General features: G+C 39.2%; 1 protein-coding gene across 17 annotated transcripts in view; it reads left to right on the top strand.

Moving 5' to 3' along the window:
- The window catches only part of unc-13, a 646,812-nt gene that overhangs the window by 499,913 nt on the left and 132,752 nt on the right, over positions 1-14,147 (top strand). For all 17 annotated transcript variants that reach the window (XM_076520791.1, XM_076520789.1, XM_076520790.1 and 14 more), the window contains one exon: positions 5,203-5,246. In XM_076520791.1, coding sequence (XP_076376906.1) covers positions 5,203-5,246 — 44 coding nt within the window. The remainder of the gene's footprint in view (positions 1-5,202; positions 5,247-14,147) is intronic.

The raw sequence follows: 14,147 nt of genomic DNA, 5'->3' as shown, positions 1-14,147 counted from the left end.
TTAATTGACGCTCAGATTGCGCACAAAAACGGACAATTTGGGAAGAGAAGATACGATTAGTTGAATCTTGCGACTCGTTTTTATAGTTACCGATTGTCAACGACTGTAAAAACGAGCCAAAAGGCTCGAACAATCGTGCTTCCTCTTTCCAAATTTCCCATTTTTGTTTCGAAGCTGAGCGTTAATTAGAGAGAATTTACTGTACGGTAATGTCTCCTTAATTGACGCTCAGATTGCGCACAAAAACGGACAATTTGGGAAGAGAAGATACGATTAGTTGAATCTTGCGACTCGTTTTTATAGTTACCGATTGTCAACGACTGTAAAAACGAGCCAAAAGGCTCGAACAATCGTGCTTCCTCTTTCCAAATTTCCCATTTTTGTTTCGAAGCTGAGCGTCAATTAGAGAGAATTTACTGTACGGTAATGTCTCCTTAATTGACGCTCAGATTGCGCACAAAAATGGACAATTTAGGGAGAGGAGATACGATTAGTTGAATCTTGCGACTCGTTTTTATAGTTACCGGTTGTCAACGATTGTAAAAACGAGCCAAAAGGCTCGAGCAATCGTGCTTCCTCTTTCCAAATTTCCCATTTTTGTTTCGAAGCTGAGCGTCAATTAGGGAGAATTTACTGTACGGTAATGTCTCCTTAATTGACGCTCAGATTGCGCACAAAAGTGGACAATTTGGGAAGAGAAGATACGATTAGTTGAATCTTGCGACTCGTTTTTATAGTTACCGGTTGTCAACGACTGTAAAAACGAGCCAAAAGGCTCGAACAATCGTGCTTCCTCTTACCAAATTTCCCATTTTTGTTTCGAAGCTGAGCGTCAATTAGGGAGAATTTACTGTACAGTAATGTCTCCTTAATTGACGCTCAGATTGCGCACAAAAGTGGACAATTTGGGAAGAGGAGATACGATTATTCGAGCCTTATAGTTATTGACAATTCGAAAGCTATAAAAATGAACCGCAAGGCTCGGATAATCGTATCTCCTCCTCCCAAATTGTCCATCTTTGACAGAGAGACAATACCGTAGTTCCGTTGCTTCGGAAACGACTGCGCATCGCTGTCCTTCGATTGCGAAGCAAGCAACGATCTCCCCTTGGATCCTCGATCGCGGAACCGCCGGAGCGCAGACGAACGACGATCCCGACGCTTAAACGTACGAACGCCTCGTCGAGGCGCCGCGACGCCAGCGAATAAGGTGTAAACAAATTTTCAGAAACGGGTACGGAAGATAAAGATGGCGGTGCGCGATGGCGGTTGCCAAACGACGGCGGCCGTATTCGTGGTTCGATCTCGAACCTCGGAGACCGACCGGGGACCGACGCTGGGCGGTGTCGGCCCTGTCAGAAGTATCGCCGAACGATGATATTAATGATTAGTCAATATCGATGTTCCTTGTTATGTCCTGCGCGCGTCGTCGGACGCGAACACGTCGCGGCGTCTCGGCAGAGCGGCCATCTTTATCGCACGGTTTTTCATATCATCTGTGTGGTTTTCCATTTGTAAGCATTTATATCATCGGGACGACGGGGGTGGGGAACAGTATAGATCGACGAACACGGGATCCGTAGGGCTTCGCACGATCGTAGGCGTGAATTTAGCGACGCCGATCGTGCGGCGTTTAGCGTTTAAGCGAATTTAAAGGAAGTATGTTATTAAGGCCTAAAACACGATAGATATCGGACAACTTGTTAGCGGCGCATAAGTACACGATATTTTCGTTGTTAAGTAAACGCTTGTCAGAATTATACTCGCGAAGCGATGCTATTCCACGTAGATATGTAACGTATATGATAACTAGTCGGTTATAACTTCACTCGCTCGCAAGTGCGTCTACGCGCGTCGAACGGCTGCCATAATTTCCTGGAATACCTGACTTCGCTGTGACGTTATTATTATTATTATTATTATTATATGAGCGTTATTATTATTCGATTCAGTTATTATTATTATTATTATTATTATTATTATTATTATTATTATTCGATGGAATTATTTTAACGAGTGCATTGGAAAACGGTTTTAACGAAACTAATTTGTACGTACGAATATATTATTCCAACAACGCGAAGCAACGCGTGGCTGTAACAGAGAAACACAATTTAATTTGTAGGGACAATATTTAGCCGAACACCGAACGTTTCGGTTTGTTCGATTGTTTTCGTTAGTTGTTGTCGTTAATAGTTTAATTTAGAGACCGAGACGGCAACTATTTCTTCGTAGTACGTTTCGAATTTCGTTGGGGCACGTGAAATTTCGCGGCACGATTCCCGCTGAAACGCCCACGCCATTTGTTTGCGACGCGGATTTAATTTCCTCACGTCCTATAGAAACGTTAACGCATTTAAATAGACGCATTCGGAATTAATTTACGCTGCCGGTTGGCATTATGAAAATACAGAACGTCGAATTAATTTTGCATTCGGCCCAGCTATGCAAAAACAGAGCCGCGGTAATTGCGCGAGTTTTCTTATCGATCTAATTAACGGTGAAACAGGACGTCGAACATCCTTCCAATTCGATGACCATTCCGCGATACCCGAATCGCGATCGTTCTGTTAAATTTTTTTAATTTTCACGCGAATATTTTTCAAGTTTAAAGGGTTTTTACGCGTTTTTGTGTGTTGACAAGTGTAAGAATCGTCGTAGATTCCTACTTTCTCGGATGACTATACTCGTCGTTTTGATCGAATGTAATCACTTGTACATCCAATGTTTAAAAATGTCCACAAAAGAGTAGCGTGATTATTTTACAAAACTCCCAAATATTATTTTTCGGCTAACATCACACATTTCTCCATCTAATAAGCCAGAAGGTTTGAAGAAGGACAAAATTAAAAATGTGGTCATCATTGTTGTCCGACATTTCATATCCATTTCGTTCCTGTTCCACTAATAAAGGAATATATCTGCGTCAACTGCACAAATTATCATCGATCACCTACTTTGTCTCTTCGTTACATTTTACATTTATATATTAATATTACATATTACATATTACATTTATACATTTATTACATTATTTACATTTTTTTCGTTACGTTGTTTCAACACTGGGGTTTCCGACAAATTTTTTATAACATGTATTATGTATTTATTCATCGAACGCTATCGTCCATTTCGTGTCTTCGTAATATTTTACTTTAGTATCCTGTTTCCATACATTTCTCATAATTTTTTACATAAGGTTCGACGTGCGTGTTTCAGCGCATGTTTCGTTTTAACAGATTTCTCATAATTTTTGACATTACTATTAGACATTACTATTTCAATGGAAATATACACATTCGATCAATCCTCCCTTCACGTATTTCTTTTCTCTATCAAATTTTAGTTCCTCGTGATACATGTTTATGATACATTATTATTATTACTATTAATTATTATAATATAATAATAATAATTATTATTATTAATCATTATTATAATTATTATATTATTATTATTATTACATTACTATTATTATTATATTATTATTATTATTACATTACTATTATTATTATTATATAATTATTATTATAATTATATTATTATTATTATTATTATGATTAATGATACATATTATATTTTGATACATTTTTATGACATACTTTATACGTTGCGTATCTCACGTCAGGCTTTCGTTTCCGATGTCCGCGTCCGAACGATTCGACGACGGATCGTGCTTGGTTCGACCGATAGACGCCCTCGCGTGCGCGCAGCTCGCGGCTGCACGTGAATAAAAACAGGCGTAAACAACAAAAAAAGAGAAAGGCGATGAAAACGAACAGAACGAATCTAAGATACATTGATGCGAGAATCGTGATGCTCCGGTGTTGTCTAAGCTTCTTCTTCTCGGGTGAGGAATCGAAGGCCCGTGTACCGCGAGACCGTTTCGCACGAACGAGTGAGAGAATTCGGGGGGCAAGCAAGGTGAAACGGGGGGGAGGGGCGGGGGATGGGCAAGAACGGAGAACGAAGATGGCGTATAATGGGACGAAGATACCTGCGGCTCTAACTCTAAATACTTAAATAGTTGTTACGCTATCCGTAAGTTTATATTGTATCTCTATCGTGACAGAATTTACGAGTATTGTACGTGATATTATATTTATACGGGCTGTTACACACTGTCTCCAATCTTCCATTTCTCCGTGCGACGCCGGGCGAACGAGAGAGAACGAGAGGAGGCGCAGGCGAGTACAAAACGCGAACACGAGGAAATCAATGAAACGGCGACGAAGGGCACAGCGCCGGTGATCGCGATTCGACGGGAAACAGAATTTCAGGGGCCGCGGAATTGCCGCGGAATTGCCGCGAAAATGAGAAACGCGGGAACGCGTGGAACGAGACAGAGAGCTGAAGAACGATCGATTTCAATCGGGGGGAGGGAAAGCTCCTCGGAAAGGAAATACTCGAATCGGAACGAGGCTGAAGAGATGTTCGCCGGCTCGCCGCCGTCACGGTACAAGATTATCGTTTTCCGATAAATCGGGGGAATCCTTCGACCGCGGCGTTCCGTAAAACAAACTCCGAGGCCCTTGATTAACGACCGCCACGAAGAGAGCCGCCCACGGAAATTAACGGACGAGAAAAACGGTGTACCTGTCGGCGGGAGGAGGCTGAACCGGTCGAATCGCTGGCTCATCTGGGCCGTGTCCAGTTCCGGCTACCGGCAAAAACGGGTACGATGGAGGAAGGACAGGGTGACGGAGAGAAAGCCGCAGAAAAGAAGCTCTTGATCCGAGTGAACAACTGTGCGGGCTAGCGACCGGCTAGTCCTGGAAACAACGAGGATCCACTTCCTTTTTCCGGTCCGACGGGAGGATCGTAACCATCGTCCGATGTCCTCCGGAGTCCCTGATCTGCGCTTGGTTCTCCGTTTCATCCGAGCTTTTCTTAACCCTTAAGTCGACGAAAAGAGACTGATTTGTGTACGGGGCAAAGCATTGTGCGTGCGCGGCCACGGGAACAAGGAAGAGGCATCCCCGCGGTGATTAACGCCCCGCACGGTTCCGCATTGACGGGCGCTGCAGGACCCGCGGGGAGCACACGCTCTTCCGGTCCCGTGGCCACGCGTTTCCAAAGACTGTATACAATATTTTTTCGTACGCCTGCGCCATCGTTCGCGCGAACGCGCGTTCTCCGTTTCGTTTTCCTCGAACTGTTACTAGGCTTGTTTTTTAATAAACTTGTTTTTTTGTTTGTTAGAACGGCAGCGGACCGGGAGGCGAATCCGGCGTGAGGGGCAACGGGTGAGTATTGCCGGCTTTTGGAAGTCGGTTTAGTTGGTTTTTTGGGAAACAACCGGTTTTTCGCCACGGGAAGCCGGCTTTCGGGCCGGGAATTTATACGCGGAAAATGAGTCACGGTTTAGTTATCACTTTGGTGAGCGGAATTTTGGAAAATAAAAAAGCCGACGTTACATCCGCCTAGCGAAGTTAACAACTATAACGAGTGCGCGGGGTTTAGCACGAAGATGTGCTTCGAGTGATTTTTGTTTTTCTAGGTGGTATAAAAAGTATCCGATATCTTGGTTTTGAAAAAAGCTGGAACCGCCTTGAACTCTGCCATGCGGCAGAAAGTTGTGAACGTTAACGTTTTTGTTTGAAACGAGTCGAACATGACAATTTCGCACGAACATGATAACCGTATTTTGTTAAACAAGTCCTCGTGGATTAGACCAATGTTTGACATCGAAATCGAAAGCATTCTATTATGTTGTCCATGTGACAACATGTAGATTGATCGATGGGAATTCGATGGTCATTCGTTTATTGCACAAACGTGCTGTCTGAAATCCTTTTTTCCGGGAGAACAGTACTAGCTTGCAATAAATGTTTATAATTTGGACGTGTTCCTTTAGAAAGTTCAGCTATTTTGGTATTGTGTAATGTCTTCCGTATAGAGCTTATTGCAACAGTTCCATAAATTTTTGTGGACTTCGTACAGACTACGTTTTATATCGTTATATTTTCGCAGTTCCATATGAAGCAAGTGAACCGATGAATGAAATGAATATAAATATTGTCTTATCTACTGAGTACTAGATCGTTGATTTATCACATTCGCAGCGGCTTTTGCTCGCTGAATTTATTTTTTCCGGAGAGCTGTTCGTTACGGACGATTCCGGCGATGTTTTTTTTTTAGAACGAGAAACATTTTGTGAATAACCGATAGAATGTCGGATGTCATAGTAACAATCGCGGCACTGGAGTTTGATTTTTTATTGGCACTTGATATTGCTATTAAATAGAACCTGGAACGATTTTATAGAATTTTCTCTGTTTACGGAAAACAAGAGAAAGAAAATGTTCCATTGTCTTCTAAACGACGTAACAACGTTCGTAAAGAAAAATTTTTTATAGAAGACAACGTGAAATCGAATTTTTTTTGAAAATATAACGAATTGAACAATCGAGAAGAATATTAGAACAGATCAAAATGATGCAAAGTGGATATCAGCTTATTTTACTTGCAAAATGTTCCTTTGAAACGGTACAAAGGAAATTCCATTCTGAAATTTGTTCGTTCCTGACTTTGTATGAACCGGAAGATCATTGCAGCACCTATTAGAATCTTTCTCTATGTAAATAACAGGTAGCATTTCATTTAGAAAATTAAAGCTCATTTTTTCACGCTCGGCGCACTACAAACGCGCTAAATATTGTACGCGCATATTTCAATATATCGATTGCGATAAACAATGAAATTCTTTCCATATATTTCTTAATTTATACGAGAAGAACGTAGTAACTTTTTGAACACTCTATACGCACGTTTTCTTGGTTTAATGCACGCCTATGAAAGCTCCTGCTTGAAATGTTCAAAGATGTCAGAACTTCTGTTATCGGCTTAATTAAAATTGAAGAACATGGTATCGTTAAAACGGTAGAAGAACTACGGAAATTGAATACGCTATTAGCGCACTCGATGAACCAATTTTTACGAGAATTTTATGCCTCAATTTCGAGCATAGGGAGACACGAATCTCTTCAGAGAACTCGTGGCGATGCGGAACTGGTCGGAGTTCATTCTTCACCGAGCTAATAAAATATGACACGGTAGATTTCTATTAGCGTGCTCGAGGGTGGTGAACAATCTCACGTGATCGAACGCTGCCTGACAGGAACCGAAGGAGGATTGGCCGCATAAATGACGGCTCCCCCTGTGCCGGTTCCTCGACGGAGTGAAACCGTCCACCCACGCCGCCTGTCTTTTCAAACCCTCGTTCTGCACTCGTTGACGTTGAAATTTCAACGATAAATCAGGTTGTTACGCCGGCGATTCAGCTTAAGGTTCGGCCGTTCGCGAAAGACAATACAGCTTGGAAACGCTCAATGTGCACTCGTGTTTTATGCACGTCGAGCAGGAATGCCTCTTAATAACATTCTCGCCATAAATTCCGAGACAAAATTTCATATTCGCGAAATCGTCGGAATAGATTGAAAGATCGACGGTAATTCTTCGCGCTAGCCAGTCGCTATCATCCGCTCTAAAATTGAACGATAAGTTTCCACAATTTTAGATTACTTTCTCCAGACGTTCGAATAATTCTGATGAATCGTATGCGAGGATTGTACGATTTTCTAAAATATTGCATTACGTTTATGGTCCTCCACTCTCATGTGTACCGTTACTATTGGTTTTCATACTTTGTGCTATAAGTATAATGTAATTGCTAATGGTTGCTCAGATATACGTTTCCAAGATATTTTTCATGCACGTATAACGAAAATTAACAGAATTCAAAGACACCGATATAGTCTTCTTAACTTATTAAAATTGTTAAGCAAAAGTCGATCCCGAAAACTGTTTTGTTTCCGCAATAACAACATACAAACTTATTCCATAGATTTATGAATCTCTTAGAAAAATGTGAAGATAGAATATAAAGTAATAGAAACATCAGAAAAATGAAGATATCACAATTATTAACCGTTTCCAGTCGAAGCCAGTTCAACTTTAAATCCAAAATAGTTTTTAAACAGCATTCACATCTTATATGACCTAGTGCATTTTATAAAATTGAGTTTTGTGTCTCACATAGCGATTTTTTGAAATACAAACAAATTTATAATGTATATATTATTTTAGAAAGAGATACAACAATTTTTAGTACAATCTTTAGTGCATTTCGAAAAGGTTTCGCAAAGGTTTAAGATCGGAACACCATAAAAAATACAACAGGAATGTGCTCTCCTACTTGCAATATATAATACTAATCTGATTGACTACTCGGCTAGATTAATTTACCAGAGGAAGATAACAAAGTCAGTTTAAATTTCCGTAATTAATTACACGTCGATATCGTCGATCAGCGATATTAAACGCCTGCTTTCTTATCCATCACTAAATGTCTTTTATCTAATTCCACATCATTCTCTTATCCTTCAAGTTCGCTTCGAGTGGTACTATTATTTGCGGCGTTCCATTAAATAATTCCGAACACGTCACTCTATTCGTCCAAGTAGATCCTCACATCACTCAACCGCTAGTCAAATAAGCGTCGTTCTATTATATCCGGCAAAAATGTCGCTCTAGAGCCAGGAATAGTCCCGATCCTCTCCTAACGACCGATGCAAAAACCAAACCCTCGGACAGGTGACGAGGATAGCAAAGAAGGTCACCGTCGAAACTACTTCTTAATCTCTGCAAGTTCGATTCAGTCCCCTAATCGATCGACCCGTAGATTGAAGCGACGCCGTAATCGCCAGTTTCTCCGTAAAAACAGGGTCTTAGGATGTGGGACGTTTTTAAGGACCACGACGCGAGAACCTGGAGGAGCCAATGAGGACGATTTTTTTCCACGTAGCTGGTCGTTAGGACGACGATCATGCCATTCCCTTCACGGCCGAGGCTCATCAGCCTGAAAGCTGCCGACCATTTGTGTAATTCCGTTGTCGTAAAGGCTGATCGTTTCTTTGTCCAGCGTTTAATCGATCGAGCCACGGGCATGCGGAATCGCCGATTCAACGTTGAAAAACGTTTCACTGTATCGATTCTTCCCTACTCGGGAGGCTTGTGACTGACCAACGGAATTAGTTGTCTGTTTCGTAAACCTGTTGCGGCTCGTTGCGATGGATTTAGAGGGCAACGATGGATATAATAAAATTCTTACAGTTGGACGGTTCTCTGAATGCAGTCTGGATAAGTTTGGTGCTATCGCACAATGAAAACTGCAACGAGACAATGATTTTTGCTTGAAGTCTTATAGACTTTTGTTCAACTTTTTATGAAACTGTACAGGTGTCTCGATCTGTACAGGTGACCGAGAAAAAGTCGGAGATTTATTCTTTTTACCTGTATCAGGGTTTAAACCGTAGTGTAGGTGTGGAGCTTGCCTGCGCAATCATTATCAACGTGCTTTTCATTTTCATCTGGAAGAAGCTGTAAAACATTTCTGATGAGGATAAGGATTCTTCCAATCGATTTCTCTTTTCTCTCCTCTCTCTCAACTATCCCACAATGGTTGACGATAAATAAACGAATCTGTTCTAGATATTCGTTCTAGGCAAGTATTAATAATTCTGAGAATGATATGATTGTAAATTGATTTATAACGATTAATAAATTCAATATTCTTAGACCAGCGATTCTTAGACTTATAATTTTTAGGATGTTATTCCAGCAATTGCTCAATGCTGTCTACGCACAATCGTCAGTTTCAACGCTACCTTGTACTGTTGTGTAAAAAACAAGTTTCTGATACACACTGCATTGCAGCTTTTCTATAGATATATTTTCATTGTATTATAACTTAAGAGAACTGAGCTTGTCAGATTTATGATGAACCTAATTAAATGAATACCAAGTTGCTATAACTACAATAAAGTAAGAACACACAATGAAGTTTTACAACTTACATCATACAATAATTAAGAGTCTTACCTAAACAATGATTATGTAAATGACACTTTCGCCCATCATAATAACCAAGCGCACCATAAGTTTCAGCGAGCTTAGTAGAATCTGACACTATCGCTTTGCTTATATAATAACCAATAATCCAATTTCCTGTACTAATATGCAACAATCATTGATCATTGTCACTATGCATTTCTATGGAGTTTCCTGTAAAACCAAGTGTAACAACGACATTAATATATCATCATTTATTTCCACATGATATGATTTTCTAAAATTATATCATTTTAAGAACATATAAATCCTACATAAGAATTAGATACTACATGTTTCCTATTAATATCAATCCTTCCATACTTTTTTTCGCAAAATACATATGTGTATAGCATCGAGCTTTATACCGGCATGTGCAACAATTGACGTTAGAATGATTTAAATAGAAAATATATTTGTAACATCATGAATACAGCAGTATTCACATTCACAGCAGTCAGATGACTCGGTATCTTGAAAAAAAATTGCTATTTTCTTTCTTAACAAACACTACACTTTGTTGCGTCCAGAGACAAGGGCCATAAAAAGATCCCACCATTGGGGAAACCCTCTCAGGCCCCAACAAGGGTCAAGGCAGACACCCCCCTCCAAGGGGTGATTCGTGCCTTGACCAATAATAAACAATCTACCTCCATCCACGGGTGCTCTTCCACGACTTTCCAGCGTTGGAAGAGCATTCTTCCACCAGCGCTCGCAGAGAGTGCAACACAAAAAATAAAGTTCTCTAAGACTACTAGAGACCCTTCCGCGTCATTAATTTGCCGTAGGAAGCGCGAATCGAGCGTACAATAGCTCGGTCGCGCATGTACGTTAGGCGACTAACCGAACGTACGGACAAAACACACTTCTCACAAATTTTAATAAAACCGAGCACAACTGACATTACACAAACGTCAAACGCAACAGGTGCCGGAAAAATCGCGCGAAATAATTCTGCATGCGCTTTTGGAATCGTCCAACAGGGGGCTATCGATTTGTATCGACGAATCGAGAGTCAATTAATTGTGGTACATAGTTTCATTAGTGTTATTATTGTTTGTTTAGTTTCATTATTGTTTGGCCTCGTTAAAATATGATTAAAAGTGCTTTCATGTGTCAAGAAGAGTCGGTTGTATAGTAACCTCCTACATAGAAAAACTAGGTTCGTTTAAAAATATTATTTATGCACAGAATAATATGTGACAGATACAAGAACAGAGGAAATTTTGCAGCTTCGAACGTATTTGCATAGTAACTACATTTTCAAGCGTCACGTTATAGAAAAATAACAGAGAATCCGTCTGTTAAAATTTTATTCGTTCGCACCGCGGCACAAGGATAATGTTATTCTTTCGAACAAATTCATTTTAATATTTGAATTCAGTTCTCGAAATCCCAACGGTTTCTCTTTATTCTTATTATCAGACCGTGGATTTTATGCATTTGTGACAGAATCGCGTGGGTGGAATACGAAATAGGTGAAATAATAAAAGAATCTGCAAGTACCATTGAAATATTATATTTTCGACATGTTCAAGTAATTGAAAGAACAAATTTTGCATTTATAATTTTTATTCCTTGTTATTCGTGCAGATCATTTTTATTTTGCATAAAGATCCACAGTCTCGTTAGTATTTACTAACTATCATTTACATAATATTTTACTTCGATGATTAGTGTCAGCGATTAATTAACGACACACGAAATTTGCACACATTTTTCTGCTACTTTCGAACGATAAATTATTAACATCTCTAAATATATTAAGTTCCTGTTCGTAGCATGTCTCCTCGTGTAACAAAGCCATAAACAGAACACATTACGTCAATGCGGTACTTCTTTATAGGAAAACATTTTTATTTTAATAAATAAATTATTATATATTATTATATATATTATTTATATTATTATATAATAATTTATATTACTATTTTTATAAATAATTTCTTATATATTATAAATAAAAAGTCTTTTATTTTAATAAATAAATTTCTGAAAAAACAATTTCATTGTTTAATTTTTTGCTTTTCACTATACATAGCCTCTAGACTTTCATGAAACCGAGTCTCGCGTGAACTAATAAATGCACATTATCGTGTTCACGCGATGGTCTTCCACGGGTAAACAAATTATAAAAGATGGGGAGGCGCGATAATGGGCCGAAGCAATTCCGAATGATGGATTACATTGCGTCATACTACGCGAAGTTTTGCTTGTCCGACATTAATTGGCAGATCGGCGCGGCAAGTTGGCGCAATTAAAGATGATGCTCTCTCAAAGTGGATTGGATCGTTGTTCTCGGTAAGCGATAAATATTACAGTAATGTCTCCCTAATTGACGCTCAGATCGTGCAGAAAAATGGACAATTTGGGAAGAGGAGATACGATTATTCGAGCCTTGCGATTCATTTTTATAGTTTTCGAATTGTTAATAACTATAAGGCTCGAATAATCGTATCTCCTCTTCCCAAATCGTCCACTTTTGTGCGCAATCTGAGCGTCAATTAAGGAGACATTACCGTACAGTAAATTCTCTCTAATTGACGCTCAGCTTCGAAACAAAAATGGGAAATTTGGAAAGAGGAAGCACGATTGTTCGAGCCTTTTGGCTCGTTTTTACAGTCGTTGATAACCGGTAACTATAAAAACGAGCCGCAAGATTCAACTGATCGTATCCCCTCTCCCCAAATTGTCCATTTTTGTGGACAATCTGAGCGTCAATTAGAAAGACATTACTGTACTTCGAAGTTAAACTTTCACATCTTCATTTCTGGTCTTCAACCAGCAACGTTGAAGAGTTTTCGATCGTTCACTGATCAATTTTAGGCCATTACCGTTTCACTCGTGCGACCATGAACCGTATCATTCCACTTGTTCGGCCAAACACCACGCAATTCCACTCGTCTGACCATAGGCTGTCCTCATTCCGCTTGTTTGGCAGTAGGTCGTCCCTATCCCGTTTACCTGACCATAAACCGACCTGCTCCACTTGTTCGACTATAGAGTAACCTGTTCCACTGATCCGCCTATGCGCCTGTCAGTCTTGTCTGGCCATAACTCGCCATATACCACTCGTCCGTCTATAGATCAACTCGATCCCGATTACATACAAAATCATACGCTTAAAACGTAAGTGAAATCTCTCTCATATACAAAATAACATCTGTTATTATATAATTATATATCATATAACAATAACATATAATAACTTATATTTATATATAACATTTATATGTATATGTATTATTTATATATAACATTTATATGTATATATATATATATATATATATATATATATATATATATATATATTATTTATATATAACATATAATAACATATTTATATATTATATAACAATTATTATATTACATTTTCTTGAAGAATTTATAATGTTTCTCGAAAAGTGCAGTATCGTTTTGAATGACCATTATTTCGCAATTGCTACGTCGATTCTAATTTTGATGTTTTCAAATTAGACGCTTATGTTAATCGTGTTCGCAACGATTAAGCTTGCAGAAGCTGGAAACTTTTTAACTGTCCTCGTAACTCGCCGAGGATGGTGAATTTCGTCTAATCTCGAAAAGCAATCTGAGAGCATATTACGATGATAATGAAGTTAGATGGGTCAAGGTTCGAATTAAGGTACCTCAAAACTCCTCGAGGGCTAAGCAGCTCGACGAGATCTTCGTCAAAGCCGTAGTTACCCATTTCGTTCGAAAGTTCGATTACTTTCAATCTAGTATCGATTCAGGCTCGAACCTAGCTTAGAAAAGATTCATAGCTCAGATCAGATTCCCTTTGACACGCGATCGCGGCGCGGTCGAAGTCTCTATAAATTCGCCGGCCAACCGATGATTAGGGGCTCCGTGGTTTTATGAGATTACCTTCTATTTTACATAAGCGCGGATCGGAAATTATATAGAATCATTTTCGTCCTTGGTACTTTCTCCACGGAGTTTCCGTAGTCGTGTAAAACGAGCGATATGTTTTCGTTAATGGCTCGCTATTGTTAGATAAAAACATTTGAATATCGATCGTTCCATGTTTAATGCAATATAAATTGTTACTAGAAGATCCGACATTTTATTTCACATTTCTCGAACAAAATTTCTTTAATTGGTACTGCAATGCTGCATTTGAGGTTCTTATGAAAATGATATACCTTATTATTAATAAGAATGTGCATAGGTAACTTTATTTAAGCAAATCACTGTATTTTCTAATTAATTTTTTATTATTTCCTAATTAACCAGGA

The sequence above is a fragment of the Megalopta genalis genome, chromosome 4 (assembly GCF_051020955.1).
Source record: "Megalopta genalis isolate 19385.01 chromosome 4, iyMegGena1_principal, whole genome shotgun sequence".
Classification (NCBI taxonomy): domain Eukaryota; kingdom Metazoa; phylum Arthropoda; class Insecta; order Hymenoptera; family Halictidae; genus Megalopta; species Megalopta genalis.
Note: the sequence above shows the minus strand (reverse complement) of the source record. Positions and strands in the feature narration are given on the sequence as shown.